General features: G+C 41.9%; 1 protein-coding gene across 6 annotated transcripts; it reads left to right on the top strand.

Annotated features, from left to right (window-relative positions):
- Positions 1-1,093: 1,093 nt before the first annotated feature.
- Positions 1,094-16,839, top strand: LOC122041902 (uncharacterized protein At4g33100). 6 transcript variants are annotated; one of them, XR_006129120.1, is made up of 5 exons: positions 1,094-1,294; positions 2,246-2,397; positions 2,502-2,586; positions 5,003-5,134; positions 16,819-16,839. XR_006129120.1 is itself a non-coding variant. In XM_042601768.1 (4 exons), the coding sequence occupies exons 2-4, from the start codon at positions 2,306-2,308 to the stop codon at positions 5,105-5,107; spliced, it is 282 nt and encodes a 93-aa protein (XP_042457702.1). In that variant the 5' UTR covers positions 1,095-1,294; positions 2,270-2,305; the 3' UTR covers positions 5,108-5,119. The 6 variants fall into 6 exon arrangements, 4 of the variants coding, with proteins under 4 accessions (XP_042457702.1, XP_042457701.1, XP_042457700.1 ...); XR_006129119.1 differs by having other exon boundaries at positions 1,099-1,294; positions 2,265-2,397; XM_042601768.1 differs by lacking the exon at positions 16,819-16,839 and having other exon boundaries at positions 1,095-1,294; positions 2,270-2,397; positions 5,003-5,119.
- The last annotated feature ends 2,302 nt before the right edge of the window (positions 16,840-19,141 follow it).

The raw sequence follows: 19,141 nt of genomic DNA, 5'->3' as shown, positions 1-19,141 counted from the left end.
ATAAATATTCAAATTCATTTCACAAATGAACCTATAATCAAATAGTAATAGTAAAAAAATCTCTAATAAAACATTTGTGTAGTAAAAAAAAATTCTCTAACAAAATAATGACTATGAATAGATGCTCGATCATAATGTTTCGTTACTTAGTTAATTAAATTATTAGTAATTAATTATATATTTAATAATTAATTAGATTGTTAAGACATCTTTTATTTACTTTTGTTATTTGATTTTATTATTTAAGTTTTTAGAATTAGAATTTAAAATATTTAACCATTCCATTTTAATTTTTATCTTTAATTTTTTATATAAGTTTCTTATAATTATAATAATTTAAAACTTATAGTCTATTTAAATTTTGCAAGTGGAATGCTAGAATGATCGGCCACAAATGATATATTTTTTAATTCATAAAATTATACACACTTTCTTTTCAAATACGAAAGCCAATTTATTTTTTATTTTTTTTATGATATAATATTTTTGAATTGAAAATCAATTTATTTATAAGCATTTGATAAAAAAATATTGGCTACTGTTTTTTTATATGATAAAATCTTAAATAAAAAGATTATTAGATACGGTGAAAAAAAATTAAGTTTGTTATTTCATTTTAATTTAAGTTTTCTATATTATTATAATGAATGAAAAATTAAAAGATTTAAAATTTTAAAACTAAATATATATTTTTAGGTTTTCAATTAGATTTTTAATTTTGTAATTACAATATATAAATTTTTTTAAATGGCATTGGTTTTTTTTAAAAAATATATATAAATTTGATTCAAATTCAACTGAATTAAATATTAAATTTTACAATTATGATCCTTCTTAAATGATATTTCCAAAACGAATTAAAATAGTGAAAAATACAAATATATATTTTAATTTAATTAAATAAAATTTGATTTTATTAGTGTAAACTATATTAATTTGTTAACAGTGGAACTAGTTTTTTTTATTTCTTTTTAAAAGTTAAAATATGAAACAAAAATTGTGTTTGAAATTATTTTTTTAAAATTTTTAATAAATTGATTTAAACCGTACTCAATTTAAATCTATTTTATTTCAGCTAAATCACAGTGTTTGGGCCATCGAGCTGCCATTTTAGAGAAACTTTAGTTAGGTTTTATTTCCCTTCTCGTTCGTTTCTGAAGTAGCAAGCAGCCCGCAGCCGCCCCGGCCTCACTCCTCCTGTCTGCGCCAATCCGCTATTGGTCACCGCCCATCTCCCGCCTGCAGAGACCACCTGCTATCTTCCATCGCTGGCAGAAGCCGGCCATAGTGCTCGGTAAGCTCCTCCTCCTCCTCCTCTTCTTTGGATTTTTGTTTTTTTTTGTTCTTTTTCCTTCGGTGCCGGTGCCGTTTCGTATGCCGGTCGGCGGGCGGAACGATAACCCGTGCTCGGCACTTCAAACTATAAAAGGCTACAATGATGACTGGATGGCTGAAGCATTACAGACTCAGCAAATCTCATTATGAATTGCTCATTAAAAGTCAAATGTCGAGAAACAAGTACTAGTGAGAAATCTGATCATAAGAATGAATTTTTCAAACACAAAAGTTTTTCGCACCTTGAAATCTAACATCTAACAATTTCTGGATTGCAAATGGTTGGCCATTGTATCCCTATGAGGTTGAGCTGTTCCTGCATAATGTGCAGTTTGAGTATCTAAAAACTGCTTTCGATCAAGATTTTCCACAATACCTGCTTGCGCTTATTGATATTAGCATATTATAACTAGATTATAAATTTAAACGGGAAGGTAGTAAATTATTACTGCTGTCGCTGTGAGTTAGACTGTAACTTATTATAACTTGCTACAAAATAAGGTGAAGTAGATAGTACACTAACTTAGAGTAAAACTATAACTGCTTAATACTCCTAATTATTATTATGGTAATTATTATTATGTTGTAGATGCCAAGTGATGACTTTGCATCAAGATCCATTTAATGAGAGTTAACACTTTGAAGTAGAGAATGTAAATCATAATACTTTGTATTCTTGCTAACAAATCTCACCCACCATGCTGAAATTAGATGATTCTATTGTATTCACACTATACTAATATACAATTATATACTTCAAGATTAAAATAACATTTTCAAAACAATTCTTCAATAACATTGTCAGTTTGTTGCCAATAACTTCTTCATTCTCACATCAAAAATCTTACAATTAATAAAAAAGTTACAATACCAATTATAAACGATAAGGTTTAATCAACCAATAGTTTAGCATGTAAGGACTTGTTTAGGGTAGAGGAGCGAAGCACCCGCTTACACTGAGAAGGATCTGATGGGCTCGAACAAGACGATGAGCAAAGGTGGTGGCGTGATTGCTTCTCCTTGTGCACAACTCCGGGCCACCTACCATGACTGCTTTAATCGGTAGTTCTCTTCTCTTTATCCCCCACTTCAATTCCTCTCTCTATATTCAACAAACGCCTTATCTCAAGTAACAATGTTGCTGCTTTGATTCTGTGGAATTGCAGGTGGTATTCGGAGAAGTTTTCAAAGGGTCAATGGGACAAAGAGGAGTGCATCGCCGAGTGGGACAAATATAGAGCTTGTCTCGAGGTAACTCTCTCTTTCTTTATTGCATTCGCGTATATGTTGGTTTAGGAGTAGACCCTCTGATTATGTTAGTATCTAGAACCCTATCTCTTCTAATCAACCTTAAAAAGCTTTTTTATTTTCTTAGTAATGCCAGATTCTTTCAGTGATTTCATAGTTATTATAGTGTTTAAATTATAAAAGTCTTCCAATTATTCAATCTGAAATCCTACCAATTATCAAAGTTCGAGGTTGAATTAGGGCTAATTTAGCTCATCTGAGTTGAATATAGTTCAGTCCAAAGGTAAAACGTAATTGATTCACTTCATCCCCGAGACAGGAGGTTCAGTTTGAATTGGTTCAATCTTGGTTGAGTTCACCAAATTCAGTGTCCTAATTGAGTTCACTCTATTTGGGGGGCAATTTTGTTGAGATGGAGTTGGATTGGGCAGTCCTCTAACTTTCTTGAGCTAGTGTAAATGGAATAAGTTAGGCTTGAATTCATTGGGGAGGAATCTTTAGCTTAGCTTGGACCACAATGAGATAGGATGCAAGTCTCTTCCTTTATCCATCCTTTTGCTAGACTCTACCTAAGTTACCACTTCTTGAAAAGTTACAAACAAAATGTCCTCTCAATGATGAGAGGACTCTCAGTGACTAAAAAGACAGAAAAAAAATGTCCTTTCAATGATGAGAGGACTCTCTTGTTCATAGGCCTTTTGATAGCACCGTCTAGTGCTCTTTCACCATAGGTAGTCTTTTTGTAGGCTCTGCTCCACTGTCACAAATAAAAGGCTTTAGAAACATGTCCTTTTAATAATGAGAGGATCCCCTTTTCATGGACCTTAAGGGGTGAACACCTTCCGATGCACCTTTCTTGCATGTAGACATAACCCAATTACATGAAACATGATTAAAGAGACAAAACTGAAAGTGACACAATATAACTCAAATACACAAATGGATTGATACGAAGTGACCAATTTATGAAGATAATTTGTTTTTTAAACTTTTCTGATATAACTTTAGTTTTTAGAGAGTGCAATTAATCAGACACATTATTTTAAAAAGGGCAACCTGATGCACCAAGCTCTCGCCAATGCGGGATTTTAGAGAAGGGTCTATTGTACGTAACCTTATCTTGCTTTGCAAGAGATTATTTTCGAGACTCGAACCTTGACCTCTAGGTCATATGACATCAACTTTACCGTTGCGTCAAGACTTCCCTAAATACATTATTTTAAAAAATTATATATATATATATATAGGGATGATATGGTGCTCAACTCATCGCTGTCTCCGCGAGTGCGACGACTTGGGGCGCCTATATATATATGATACAACTCATTTTTTACACAATTAACATGATAATATGTGAATTCTCACGCCTACGTAATGACTCAGCTAGCACAGTGTGTTATCTAGGTCTTATGTATAGGCATTTTACAGTGTTTGGGTTTCGGAAAGAATCCACCCATATTAGGAATTTGAGTAGTTAGATCAAAACATGGTGACAGAGAGTTGTGATTGTTCCTTCAATTTGGGCATATTAGAGGTATTGCAAAAGAGCACCAGGACACAATATTTTCAAGGAAAAAAAAATCCTTAAAGAGTTTTTTAAAAAAAAATTCTTGAACAGTTTGTGTACAAGAAGGCATGTTCCTTGTGGAGTTAGATTTTTTGTTTGGTCATCATGTGTCTTGACTTTTTTTTCTGAAGTAATAAATTTGTGATTTAATGGAAGAAAACATATCTCACATCAACATAACACATGTTATAAAGAAAGTGTCGATCAGAAAGTTGAAGGAAGCAGTAAAATATTTAGATGGAAGAAGTTTGATGTTTGTGCAAGAAATTGAAAGATGTAACAGTGAAATTGAATTAGCAGAGAATTTTGCAATTTTTCTATTGGTACAGCATGATGAAGTTGACTCTGGCTGGTCACTTGATTGTACAGTGATGGATGGTCTTGACCTTTTTGGTGGATTATGAGCAAAATGTTGTTTGCTATTCAAAAGCAAATCGTCCTAGAGATGCAAAGTATTATTAACTATTGCAATTTTTTTTTAAAAAAAATATATAGTTTATAGTGCTCAAAGGAGTTTTCCACGATCAATCTAAATGGGTTGGCAGAAAAAAACATATCTGATCTGAACTTAAAACCCAAACCCCCTAAACAAAATATAAATGTACACCCAAACATGAGCTAATCTGAATCAAAAAATCAGGTTATGCTTTTTTATAAATCTATTTTGGGCTTTCAATTTAGTTTTTTTGATACCTGAATCAATTCTACTCAGTTTGGATTTTAGGAAAGCCTCGATCTGACCCAATCCGGCCCTTGTTCAATGGCTACATCTGGCATCCTCATTTAAGCCTCATCTTCAGATTTCTTTAATGTATTTATTAGCTGATTATTGGCTTTTTAAATCACATGCAGCAATATTTGGAAGACAAACACCTGAGGCATGCTCTCTTGGAAGCGGATTCCTCTCCTTACTTTGTTAAAGACGGTGCAGGATCGTCTAATAGTGTGAACACTTGAGCACATTGATTACATTGTGTTCAAAAGGTACTTATTTTCAATTTTGCATTTGGTATATTATCAATGAGATTGCGCAGTTAGATCACAATTTTGCTTTTGGTAATTAGATCATAATCTGAAAATGCATTAATCAAGAACTAGAAGGCTCTAGCTCTAATTTCCTAGTTATTTTCCAATCGAGTCAATTGAAAACTGTGCATTTTACTTGCAAGTAACAATATAGTTCTAGTTGCAGATTTTATTATTCCAAGCATGAAAATTTTAGGTTGAAACACTTCATTTTTCATTTTAAGTCAGAAGAATCCTCTTGAAGATAGATATTTCTTCCATTTCTTTATAAAATAAATTTGTCATAATTTTGTACTCATTTCTACCTTTTGAATATTTACTTTCATGTTATCTAACATTGTTTTTGTGTCAATCACTATTGGTAACAAACAATTTGCACTAATTTTGTTTTGGCATAAACACACAATTATTTTATCACTTTGCCGACCCAATCATATGTGACTACTTAGCTTTAATCAATTTCGATTGAAAGATATACTATAAAATCTAAACTAGCTTAAGAATGTAGAAAAGTATCTGAAAACTAAACCGTTCCATAAGAAAATCCGACGCAAGTATGTTATTTGTTCGCAGTTGTAGTAATTTCATAATTGATTATAAAAGTCTCCTATTTAGGTTGATTTGGCTCAAACCTTGGAAGTGTAGCCAGATGAGTGGAAAAAGAATCAAATAATCTGTCAGACTAGATTGGGGGTTTGTTGAGCTCATCTGAATTGACTGTGGTCCAACTGTGGCAGTTCATAGTTAGGTCCACTTTGTTCAAGGTGGATGCAGTTCAATGCGAAGCAATTCAGGTTTGATTGAGTTCACTCCACTTGAATGCAATTTGACCGAGATGCACAAGATGGTTTGCGGTGAACTCTAATTTCTTTGGATTGAATATACTCGGGTTCAATTCAACGATGAAGGTGTGTTGAGGTAGCTTTGCAGGGGTCAAGATTGCAGTGTTAGCTTAGCTTAGTTCGAATGGGATGGGGGTATAGATCTCATTTATCCTTTTTCTATTCTCTAAGAGCTACTAAAGGCTGCCAAAAATTCTATGGTAAAGCTCTTGGAAGATTGTTAAAGTTGCTTAAAGGATTGGAGCACTCCCCTAGTAGGGGCCTCTTGGGTGAGCATTTTCTGCACTTCTGCAACTCGTCGACCCATGGTTGCCCTCGTGCTCTGTTGTAGTTTGTTGCAGTTGATTTGCTTGTCTTCCCACTGTAGCTCCTCATGTATAGCTTTAACCCATATTATCCTTAAACATTTATGTTGACCCTGGGACATAGCGCAGACGGTGGGTGCATAACATCTTTAGCATAATGACCAAAGGTCGATTTTTACCCCACCATGCACATAACACCTATGCACTTGTATTTATCTCTCTCCATATTCGTGGAACAGGTATTAAGAGGGCCGTTAAGATAGCGGATTTATTTTTTTTAAATATTTATGTTTAAGTACATGTTAGACTGTAAAATACCGGAAAAATAGGGAATATTAATAAGGGATTTTTTCCGGAATTTTTTTGAAATTTTTCGGATATTTTTCGGAGCTCGTACGGACGAGTTAACGGGGACAAAAACGGGGCCTGGAAAAGCCTGTTTAGGTTACCCCGTTAAAGCGAGGAAATGTTTATATTTACATTTCCTTTTCTTTATTTTCTTTTATTTTCTTTTTCTTCCCTCAACGCCGAAACCACCCGACTTCTTCCCCCTGCCCTAACCGGCGTCGCACGAGAGGAAACCTAGACGCCGATCCCTTCTCTTCGTTCTCATCTCCTCTCGGCACCTTCTCTACCCGACGCTGCCACCGGCCGAGTTCCTTCTTTCCGCACGAAGTAGTGCAGCGATAGCCGCTTCTCCACCGCCGCACATCCATTTCCTTCTCTTCTCTACTGAGCCGAACCCCACTTCTCCGCCCAGCCGTGCCCTAGAGCGAACGCCGGCCACTGTGCGGTGGATCTGAGCCACACCGCCGACGCCTCTTCCTTTGCAGAGTGTCGTCGCCGCACCGGACAGAGCCGACGCCACTGCCGGTCACCCCGTGCCCTAGCTCCGGCCAATCCTTCCTCGGTGCCCTAACTACGATCTAGAAGGTAAGGGGTTGCTTAGTAGAAAATTTGGGATTTTGGGTTGGATTCTTGATTTCATCCTATTTCGTTCAGTGAAGGATCCCAGGAAGTGTTGCTTCGGTGGCTTTTCTTGGATTCCAGCAGCAATCAATCTGTGTTGGCAGTACTGTCCCTAGTTGTGGATCAACATCGGTTGCGAGTTTAGGTAAGGTGTGTGTTTATTTCGTTGTAGCTTACTCCTGGAATGGAAACTAGGGAATGTTAGTCATGAATTGTTCTTAATTTGATTTAAGGATAAGTTTAGATTTTTAATCTAATCGATTAATGGGATAATTAGGGTTAAGGTAAATTAACCCTAGTTAATTGTTGGATTTATGTTAGCCTCTCGTAGATTTGATTTAGCTATTTTATCTATATGAAATTAGCTAAACCTGTAAACTATAAATATTACAGGACCTTGACGCGAGACGAGTATCTCGATGTCGGATTTGGACGTTCCTATTGGAGGCGGGTACTTTTGACTTATGTCATTTGATATGCTTAGTAATTAAATTAACATGTTGCATTAATTGTGTTTCTTATCTGTTTTCGGTTAATCACTACCCAAATCTTACATGCTTGATTGATTGATTGGTTTTGCATCTCAGGTATATTTTACCTGTTTATACATGCTTATAGGGGTAGTGATATGTCATGCTTGACCATGTTCAGGACCTAGGTTTTATACCTTCTGTATACCTTTGGATTGTTTTGGATTCGTTGACCTTTGATGCATTTTTATATATGTGGATTAGGTCGGGATATTCTTGTGGTTAGTGCCATGCACCATTTGCATGATTGCATGCTGTGCCGCTCCATTATTGTTGAGCACATCGCCAGTTACATGAATCTGCACACACCACCACTCATGGGTTAGTGGTCGATTCAGGCTGAGTGTGTTGCAGCAGGGACTCTGTTAGGCACCGTTGGTCCGCTCATGGGTAGTGTGACACAACGTGTTATCCGGCAGGGATTCCTCCCCGTCTTTGAGTACCGGGAGTTGAGAGCATTGCGCTCCCCCATCTATGATTTGGGGTAGGAGGATAGGTGTACTCGACAACATCCCGTCCACCGGTCACTCATCGGGAGTAGTGACGACAGAGTGCACTGTTGTCAACCCTACCCACTCGGCCTCACTTTTGTATGAGATGATCGACGGGCGTCAGGGACGCATCATTGGCATCATACGCATGATCATTTATTGCTGTGTTTGTGTTTGCATTTATACGCCGTATTGTTCGATACCTATGTTTGACATACGTATAGGATTTCCTTATCCCTGACCGTTTGACCTTATACTCGGACTGGTTAGTACAAGGTATTCTCTGCTTATTTCGGATGCATTCTTATCTATCTTATCAGGTACGCATGATTAGTGCTAGATGTTGTTTCTTTACTTTGCATATCAACTGCACCTGTTGGACTCACCCGCCTCCATTGTTGATATTTTCGGGTTGATCTGTCGGAGGGAGTTCCAGTCGCTAGTCCCCACCCTGTACTCTTCTTCTGGTTTTTGAGTTGTTGTTTCATTTTAGTTTTTTTTTCGCTATCAGACTTTGTTTTAGTTTTGTTTTGGACTTACATATGGATATTGTATGGAATCTTTCCGTCGGATGGACTTTTAGTATGATTTGGATTTACTCTACTACATGCCTGCCTGGACGGCAGAAGAGGTAAGAAAAATTGGATTTGGGCTTTACGAGTGTAGTTGAGTAGGGTGATTTTTTTTGAGTCAGAGTATTATTACTGCGTGGTTGTGTCAGCCAGAGGCTGAATATATATATATATAAACTGCGTGGTGATTGATTTTTATTATTGTTATGATTCCAGCCGCCTGTGGCTGAGTATTTAGTGCTTGTAGAAATTTTTGATTGTCCGCCGTAAAGGGGAGAAGTTGTCGAAATTTTCTCGGACAGGAGTTCTTCTGGGGGCATGACAATTTTGTGGTATCAGAGCCAAGTTTTACGATCTTTTGTTTTCGTATTTAGGATGTTTGGGATAACCTGATACCAATTTATTTACTTGGTATCAGAGTGCCAAGTTTGGCGATACTTGTGGATTTTTGTATTATGGATTTTCGGGATTTATCTGATACCAATTTATTTGGTATCAGAGCGGGTTATGATACCTACTTTTGGTGTTCTGGAGATTTATCGGATACCTGTTGTTGGTATTCTGGATATTTGGGTTAGCCAGGTTTGCGAGTCAAACTGGGCATTATCAGATTTTCGATATGGTTATGTTTCGGATTCCCGTTTCGGATTTATTTGGATTTCCGGCGATATGTACGTTCGGAATTTTGAGGTCAAATTGGGGACTGGACAACGACGGAACATCTCCAGACGACAAATAGGTATGTTGTTATTTTATGTTGGTTATATTGGTATTGATATCTGTAATTTAATTTAACAGATATGAGACGATCTACTCGTATTGCTGCGAGACGTGGTGCTGGTCGACCATGTGCGAGGACCACGGGATCTCTGGATAGAGATGCCCACTGTTAGTGAGCCTGTCAGTCAGGGACAGACTCAGGATGCAGCGGGAACATCGGGCTCTCAAATCCCGATAGCTCCTGTAGAGATACCTATTTTGGCCACACCGACGGTATCCACGCCTACCACATTTACAGTACCATCGAGGTACCATTGGTGTGCAGACATCTCGCTCCAACGACCTCACGGCGTGTTGGTGCCACCACCACTTGGATCTCGTTGTATCCTATACGGTGCTTTGTACCTGCCTCTGATGCTTGCACCATATCCCATTACCTCACCGTACTTCCACTGTCACCACTTTTGTTCCCAGGCGGTACCACCGCGGCTTATGCTCCGGTATACTGACGGAGTTCCTCCTCCGGTTTATTCCGCGGTACCACACCGTAGTATCGGCTCGGTGTTTCTTGATTCAGTCCCGACCATCGATATTGTCACGACGAGCTAGGATTCCGACCGGCGAGTCGATGAAGACTCGTTTCACTCTTTTCCATGGGATCTCGATCCGAGTATGGCTCTGTCATGGATAGAGACTATGGAGCGACTTTCTTCTATACGGCTTGCTCCGAGTGGGAGAAAGCGGTGCTGCTTACCATTTACGGGATGAAGCTAATGCACGGTGGCTCAGCGTTTTATTATTGGTGAGCGTAACGTCACATGGACCAGGTTCGAGAGACTTTTGAGAGCCGTTTCTTTCCACCGCCCTATCGGATGGCTCGTCGACAGATTTTATGAGTCTCGAGGCGAATAATCGCTCAAGTATAATACTGAAATTCCTCCGGTTGACTCCGGTTTGTCCGAATTAGTCATGAGGACGTAACTCGCATGATGTAGTTTATACAGGGATTGGACGGTTATCTGCATATACAACTTGCTGGATTAGGGATTTCATCTTACTCGATGCATTGAATCGAGCTTTGATGATAGAGTTAGCTCGGCGACATATCCGGACGGAAAAGAAAGCATCTGGTGGACATCGAGGCGGTCCAGCAGACTCGGCGATGCCTCGAGTAATCGCATGTCAGTCGAGTTCTTCCGGGTGTCTCGTAGGCCTAAGAAATCGTATGTCTTCTTCGTTCCGGTTTCTCAGAATGAACCACCTTCCGTGATACTCATTGTTTGAGATGTGGATCCGAGATCACCTTACGGTTGCTCTGGGGATCGGTTTTTTATTGCAACCGCCGGGCACCAGAGCCGAGATTGTCACTAAGGCTCAACACACGGCCCGGAGGTCAGTCGAGGGGCAGTCTAGTCGATCGAGGCGTATATCGAGGAGGCGAAGCCCAATCTTCAGGCGAGGCGGCTCCCTCCGCAAGATTTGACATGCTTGGACAGAGTACTCGATGCTTAGCACCCAGTTTTGCTCCAGGGACCTTATTATCACTCGAGGCGTGACGACTCGGTCTCGGCCTCGGCAAGTATCACCATCCTCTCAGTCTTCACTGGCACATTATCCAGCACAGCCTCATTGGCAGGCTTCTGCCCAGCCGCAGCAGCCGCTGGCAGCATTACCACCTCCTCCTCCGCCAGAGACTGGTCGTGTTCATGCTATTACCAGAGAGGATGCTCAGCGGGCCGACGGATCCGTTTTCCGCGGTACGATTTCCATTTATGCAATTACTGCTGATATTTTGATTGATACGGGTAGTTCGCACTCTTTTATATCCCGTATCTTTATGCGGGAGATTGGTAGATTACCTACTGTTAGGTTGCGGCGATTGACTGTCTCCCTACCGTCCGGTGATACTTTAGACGTCACCCAGAAGATCAGAGGTTGCCCGTTAGACTTTGGCAACATGATACTTACGGTAGATCTTCTAGTATTGGAGATGGTCGAGTTTGATGTCATTCTTGGCATGGATTGGTTGGCATATCATGCTACTGTTGATTGCTGATGAGGGTGGTCACCTTAGGCCTCCGAACCAACCCCGAGACGACGGCATCTCGATTATTTCGGCGATTCAGCGCAGGTGCCTCACGATCGCCATGGTTTTCTTGTCGTTGATCGATCACGAGAGTAGTTCGCGACTCTCCGTTCTGTCCGGAATACCTAGATGTATTTCGGAGGCCAGTTTGCCTCCCGAAGGCCGGTGGAGTTCGCTATTGAGATGATTCCGGGAACCGCCGATATCGAAAGCTCCGTATCGTATGACACCAAAAGAGTTGAGCGAGTGAGGTTCAACTCCAGGAGCTTTAGACGGAGGATTCATTCGCCTTAGTGTTTCACCATGGGGTTCTCTAGTTCCATTTGTCAAGAAAAGGATGGTACCATGAGGTTGTGTATTGACTACAGACAGTGAATTCATTACCATCGAAATAAATATCCATTACCACGGATCGAGGATTTGTTTGATAAGCTCGGAGGTACATCAGTGTATTCTAAGATTGATCTGCGATCCGGATATCATCGATTGAGAGTCGAGATTCCGATATCCAGAAGAGCTTTCCGTACGATACGGTCATTATGAGTTTTTGGTAATGCCATTTGAGCTTACCAATGCTCTAGCGGTGTTTATGGATTTGATGAACCGCATCTTTCTGGAGTATCTGGATCAGTTTGTTATCGTTTTCATTGATGACATATTGGTCTACTCTCGTTCCGAGGAGGAGCATCTTCGCACAGTTTTGGAGATTCTTCGACGACATCACCGACGCGAAGTTCAAGTGTGCATTCTGGCTATCCTCAGTTGGGTTTCTGGGACACGTGGTTTCTAGCAGAGGTATTTCAGTTGATCCTCAGAAGATCGAGGCTGTCACCGGTTGGGAGCAGCCGAAGTCAGTTCAGGAGATCCGCAGTTTTCTGGGATTGGCCGGATATTACCGACGTTTTGTCGAGGGCTTTTCGCGTATTGCTATGCCACTGACACGTCTTACCCGGAAAGGCGTAAAGTTCATATGGTCCGAGGATTGCGAGACCAGCTTCCAGGAGCTGAAGCGGAGATTAGTGTCGGCTCCAGTTTTGGTTTTACCTTCTGGAGAGGATGGATTTGTACTTTACACCGACGCATCTCTTCAGGGTTTGGGCGCCGTTCTGATGCAGCGCGTATGATTCTCGTCACCTGAAGGAGCATGAGAAGAACTACCCAGTTCATGACTTGGAGTTAGCTGCCATCATTTTTGCTCTGAAGTTTTGGCGTCATCATTTATACGGTATCACATTTGAGATTCTTACTGATCATAAGAGTCTCAAATACATTTTTACTTAGAAGGAGCTTAATCTCCGACAGAGGAGATGGATGGAGTTCCTGAAGGACTACGATTGTACCATTAGCTACCACCCTGGGAAAGCTAATGTGGTTGCAGATGCACTCAGTAGGAAGTCCAGAGGGACTTTAGCTTGCCACCGGACTTGAGTCACGGACTTGATTCAGAGTTTCTCGGAGTTAGATCTTGAGGAGAAGGGACCGACAGAGCAGGTATTGGTTACCATGGTTGCTCGATCGTCGATCGACGAGAACCGAGAGGCATGCCGATGATCGATTTGCGCTTATTAGCAATCGATAGCTTCCGGCCAGGGTTTACACGAGACGAGGAGGGTATTATATTCTTCCGGGGCAGATTACCTCGGTCTCATTCGGTCTTACAGGAGCTACTTGAGGCACACCGTTCTCGATTTGCGATCCATCCAGGTGGGACTCGTATGTATCGAGACTTGAGACGTTCCTATTGGTGGAACGGTATGAAGAAAGACATCGCGGATTTCGTAGCTAGATGTCTTGTTTGTCAGCAGGTGAAGACTGAACACCAGAGACCTGCAGGATTACTTCAGAGGATTCCTATTCCTGAGTGGAAGTGGGATCACATTACCATGGACTTTGTGGTAGGGTTGCCGAGGACACGACGAGGCCATGACGCGATTTGGGTAATCGTTGATCGATTAACCAAATCAGCACACTTCTTAGCGATTCGGAGGACTGATTCCCTGGATCGATTGGCAGATTTGTATTGCCGAGAGATTATCAGACTACATGGGGTTCCATTGAGTATCATTTCGGATAGAGATCCACGGTTCACGTCTCGTTTACGGCGATCTGCAGCAGGCCTTGGGCACACAGCTCCGTTTCAGTACAGCTTTCCATCCACAGACAGATGGACAGTCAGAGCGGACCATTCAGACTTTAGAGGACCTGCTGAGGTCATGTGTTATGGATTTCGGAGGCAGTTGGGAGGACCATCTGCTGTTAGTAGAGTTTGCCTACAACAACAGCTTTCATTCGGCTATCCAGATGGCACCGTTTGAGGCGTTGTATGGTAGACCTTGTCGGACACCCGTCCTTTGGGATGAGGTTGGAGAGGCTCAGTTGTTGGGACCTCATAGAGTTCAGCAGGATGCAGAGTTGGTCCGTACTATCAGACGGAGGATGTCAGAGGCGCAGGATCGCCAGAAGAGTTATGCTGATCGGAGACGCAGACCACTAGAGTTCTCTGTTGGCGACCATGTATTTCTACGAGTTTCACCCACGAAAGGGGTGAAGAGATTTGGCCTCAGAGGTAAGCTAGCTCCGCGGTACATTGGTCCCTTCGAGATCTTGGAAAGGATCGGAGCAGTAGCTTACCGACTGGCACTACCACCGTCCTTGTCAGGCGTGCACGATGTATTTCATGTATCCATGCTGAGGAGATATGTACCCGATCCGACGCATGTGCTGGCAGATATCCCAGTTCCAGTTCAGCCTGACATTACTTATGAGGAGGTTCCGGTACGGATTCTCGACCGGAAAGAGCGTCAGTTGCGGAACAAGACTATCCGGCTGGTTAAAGTCGGATGGCAGCATCATTCGGACGAGGAGGCTACTTGGGAGCTCGAGGACACTATCCGAGCTCGATATCCCCATCTTTTCACTTGAGGTATGTGATTTATTTACCGTTCAGCATTTATACTCAATATCTGTTGTTAGTACTTGCTGATGGTAGATAACGAAATTTGGGGACCAAATTTTTATAAGTGGGGGAGAATGTAAAATACCGGAAAAATAGGGAATATTAATAAGGGATTTTTCCGGAATTTTTGGAAATTTTTCGGGTATTTTTCGGAGCTCGTACGGACGAGTTAACGGGGACAAAAACGGGGCCCGGAAAAGCCTGTTTAGGTTACCCCGTTAAAGCGAGGAAATGTTTATATTTACATTTCCTTTTCTTTATTTTCTTTTATTTTCTTTTTCTTCCCTCAACGCCGAAACCACCCGACTTCTTCCCCCTGCCCTAACCGGCGTCGCACGAGAGGAAACCTAGACGCCGATCCCTTCTCTTCGTTCTCATCTCCTCTCGGCACCTTCTCTACCCGACGCTGCCACCGGCCGAGTTCCTTCTTTCCGCACGAAGTAGTGCAGCGATAGCCGCTTCTCCACCGCCGCACATCCATTTCCTTCTCTTCTCTACTGAGCCGAACCCCACTTCTCCGCCCAGCCGTGCCCTAGAGCGAACGCCGGCCACTGTGCGGTGGATCTGAGCCACACCGCCGACGCCTCTTCCTTTGCAGAGTGTCGTCGCCGCACCGGACAGAGCCGACGCCACTGCCGGTCACCCCGTGCCCTAGCTCCGGCCAATCCTTCCTCGGTGCCCTAACTACGATCTAGAAGGTAAGGGGTTGCTTAGTAGAAAATTTGGGATTTTGGGTTGGATTCTTGATTTCATCCTATTTCGTTCAGTGAAGGATCCCAGGAAGTGTTGCTTCGGTGGTTTTTCTTGGATTCCAGCAGCAATCAATCTGTGTTGGCAATCTTGTCCCTAGTTGTGGATCAACATCGGTTGCGAGTTTAGGTAAGGTGTGTGTTTATTTCGTTGTAGCTTACTCCTGGAATGGAAACTAGGGAATGTTAGTCATGAATTGTTCTTAATTTGATTTAAGGATAAGTTTAGATTTTTAATCTAATCGATTAATGGGATAATTAGGGTTAAGGTAAATTAACCCTAGTTAATTGTTGGATTTATGTTAGCCTCTCGTAGATTTGATTTAGCTATTTTATCTATATGAAATTAGCTAAACCTGTAAACTATAAATATTACAGGACCTTGACGCGAGACGAGTATCTCGATGTCGGATTTGGACGTTCCTATTGGAGGCGGGTACTTTTGACTTATGTCATTTGATATGCTTAGTAATTAAATTAACATGTTGCATTAATTGTGTTTCTTATCTGTTTTCGGTTAATCACTACCCAAATCTTACATGCTTGATTGATTGATTGGTTTTGCATCTCAGGTATATTTTACCTGTTTATACATGCTTATAGGGGTAGTGATATGTCATGCTTGACCATGTTCAGGACCTAGGTTTTATACCTTTGGATTGTTTTGGATTCGTTGACCTTTGATGCATTTTTATATATATGTGGATTAGGTCAGGATATTCTTGTGGTTAGTGCCATGCACCATTTGCATGATTGCATGCTGTGCGATAGTCCGCTCCATTATTGTTGAGCACATCGCCAGTTACATGGATCTGCACACACCACCACTCATGGGTTAGTGGTCGATTCAGGCTGAGTGTGTTGCAGCAGGGACTCTGTTAGGCACCGTTGGTCCACTCATGGGTAGTGTGACACAATGTGTTATCCGGCAGGGATTCCTCCCCGTCTTGTACCGGGAGTTGAGAGCATTGCGCTCCCCCATCTATGATTTGGGGTAGGAGGATAGGTGTACTCGGATAGATCCTCGGTCACTCATCGTGAGTAGTGACGACAGAGTGCACGGTTGTCACCCCCACTCGGCCTCACTTTTGTATGAGATGATCGATGGCGTCGGGGTGCAGGACGCATCATTGGCATCATATGCATGATGCATTTATTGCTTGTGTTTGTGTTTCTGCATTTATATGCTGCATATTCCTATGTTTGACATGCATATAGGATTTCCTTATCCCTCGGACTGTTTGACCTTATACTCAGGACCTGGTTAGTACAGTATTCTCCTGTTTATTTCAGATGCATTCTTATCTATCTTATCAGGAGACTGTACGCATGATTAGTGCTAGATGTTGTTTCTTTACTTTGCATATCAACTGTACCTGCTGAGTGTTGGACTCACCCCGCCTCCATTGTTGATATTTTCAGGTTGATGCTGTCAGGAGGGAGTTCCAGTCGCTAGTCCCCACTGCACGTAGTACTACTCCGCTGCTGGTTTTTGAGTTGTTGTTTCATTTTAGTTTTTTTTTCGCTATCAGACTTTGTTTTAGTTTTGTTTTGGACTTACATATGGATATTGTATGGAATCTTTCCGTCGGATGGACTTTTAGTATGATTTGGATTTACTCTACTACATGCCTGCCTGGACGGCAGAAGAGGTAAGAAAAATTGGATTTGGGCTTTACGAGTGTAGTTGAGTAGGGTGATTTTTTTTGAGTCAGAGTATTATTACTGCGTGGTTGTGTCAGCCAGAGGCTGAATATATATATATATAAACTGCGTGGTGATTGATTTTTATTATTGTTATGATTCCAGCCGCCTGTGGCTGAGTATTTAGTGCTTGTAGAAATTTTTGATTGTCCGCCGTAAAGGGGAGAAGTTGTCGAAATTTTCTCGGACAGGAGTTCTTCTGGGGGCATGACAATTTTGTGGTATCAGAGCCAAGTTTTACGATCTTTTGTTTTCGTATTTAGGATGTTTGGGATAACCTGATACCAATTTATTTACTTGGTATCAGAGTGCCAAGTTTGGCGATACTTGTGGATTTTTGTATTATGGATTTTCGGGATTTATCTGATACCAATTTATTTGGTATCAGAGCGGGTTATGATACCTACTTTTGGTGTTCTGGAGATTTATCGGATACCTGTTGTTGGTATTCGGATATTTGGGTTAGTTTGCGAGTCAAACTGGGCATTATCGAATTTTCGATATGGTTATGTTTGATTCCGTTTGGTTTATTCGATTTCGTGATATACGTCGAATTTTGAGGTCAAATGGGGGTGGACAACGAACATCTCCGCATGACAAATAGGTATGTTGTTATTTTATGTTGGTTATATTGGTATTGATATCCGTAATTTAATTTAACAGATATGAGACGATCTACTCGTATTGCTGCGAGACGTGGTGCTGGACGACCACATGCGAGGACCTCTCTGGATATGCCAGAGATGCCCACTGTTAGTGAGCCTGTCGGTCAGGGACGGACTCAGGATGCAGCGGGAACATCGGGCTCTCAAATCCCGATAGCTCCTGTAGAGATACCTATTTTGGCCACACCAACGGTATCCACGCCTACCCCGCTTACAGTACCATCGTGGGTACCATTGGTGTGCCCGACATCCGCTCCAGGCGTGTTAGTGCCACCACCACTGGATCTACAAGTATCCTATACGGTGCTGTACCCCAGTGCCTCTGATGGCAAAGAAATGCACCATATCCACCATTACCTCACTTCCAAATGTCACCACTTTTGTTCCCAGGCACCACGGCTTATGCTCCCAGATATACAAGAAGACGGAGTTCCTCCTCCGTTTATTCCCAGGTATCACCGTAGTATCGGCTCCAGCCTTGATTCTGCCCGACACAGCTCACTGATATTGTCGCTGCACGAGCTAGGATTCCAGCACTGGCTGAGTCGATGAAGACTCGTTTCACTCTTTTCCGCGGGGATCTCGATCCGAGTATGGCTTTGTCATGGATAGAGACTATGGAGCAGACTTTCTTCTATATGGCTTGCTCCGAGTGGGAGAAAGCAGAGCTGGCTGCTTACCATTTACGGGATGAAGCTAATGCCTGGTGGGTTACTCAGCGTTCTATTATTGGTGAGCGCAACGTCACATGGACCAGGTTCAGAGAGACTTTTGAGAGCCGTTTCTTTCCACTGTCCTATCAGATGGCTCGTCGACAGGATTTTATGAGTCTGAGGCAGAATAATCGCTCAGTGACCGAGTATAATACAGAATTCCTCCGGTTGACTCAGTTTTGTCCAGAATTAGTTGCGGAGGACAGAACTCGCATGATGTAGTTTATACAGGGATTGGACGGTTATCTGCATGTACAGCTTGCCGGATTAGGGATTTCATCTTACTCTGATGCATTGAATCGAGCTTTGATGATAGAGTTAGCTCGGCAGACAGCATATCCGGACAGGAAAAGAAAGCATACGGGTCAGACATCAGGGCAGGTCCAGCAGACTCAGGCGACAGGACAGCCTCAGAGTAGTCGGAGACAGTCAGGTCAGAGTTCTTCTGGGGTGTCTCGTAGGCCTCAGAAATCAGGGCGGTCTTCTTCAGGACGTTCCCGGTTTTCTCAGCAGAACCGGCAACCACCTTCCGGTGATACTCATTGTTTCAGATGTGGATCCAGAGATCACCTTACCCCAGTTTGCTCTCTGGGACAGTCAGTTTGCTTTTATTGCAAACTGCCGGGGCACCAGAGCCGAGATTGTCAGCTGAAGGCTCAACAC

Source organism: Zingiber officinale, chromosome 2A (assembly GCF_018446385.1).
Source record: "Zingiber officinale cultivar Zhangliang chromosome 2A, Zo_v1.1, whole genome shotgun sequence".
NCBI lineage: Eukaryota > Viridiplantae > Streptophyta > Magnoliopsida > Zingiberales > Zingiberaceae > Zingiber > Zingiber officinale.
This window is presented reverse-complemented; position numbering and strand designations above follow the sequence as displayed.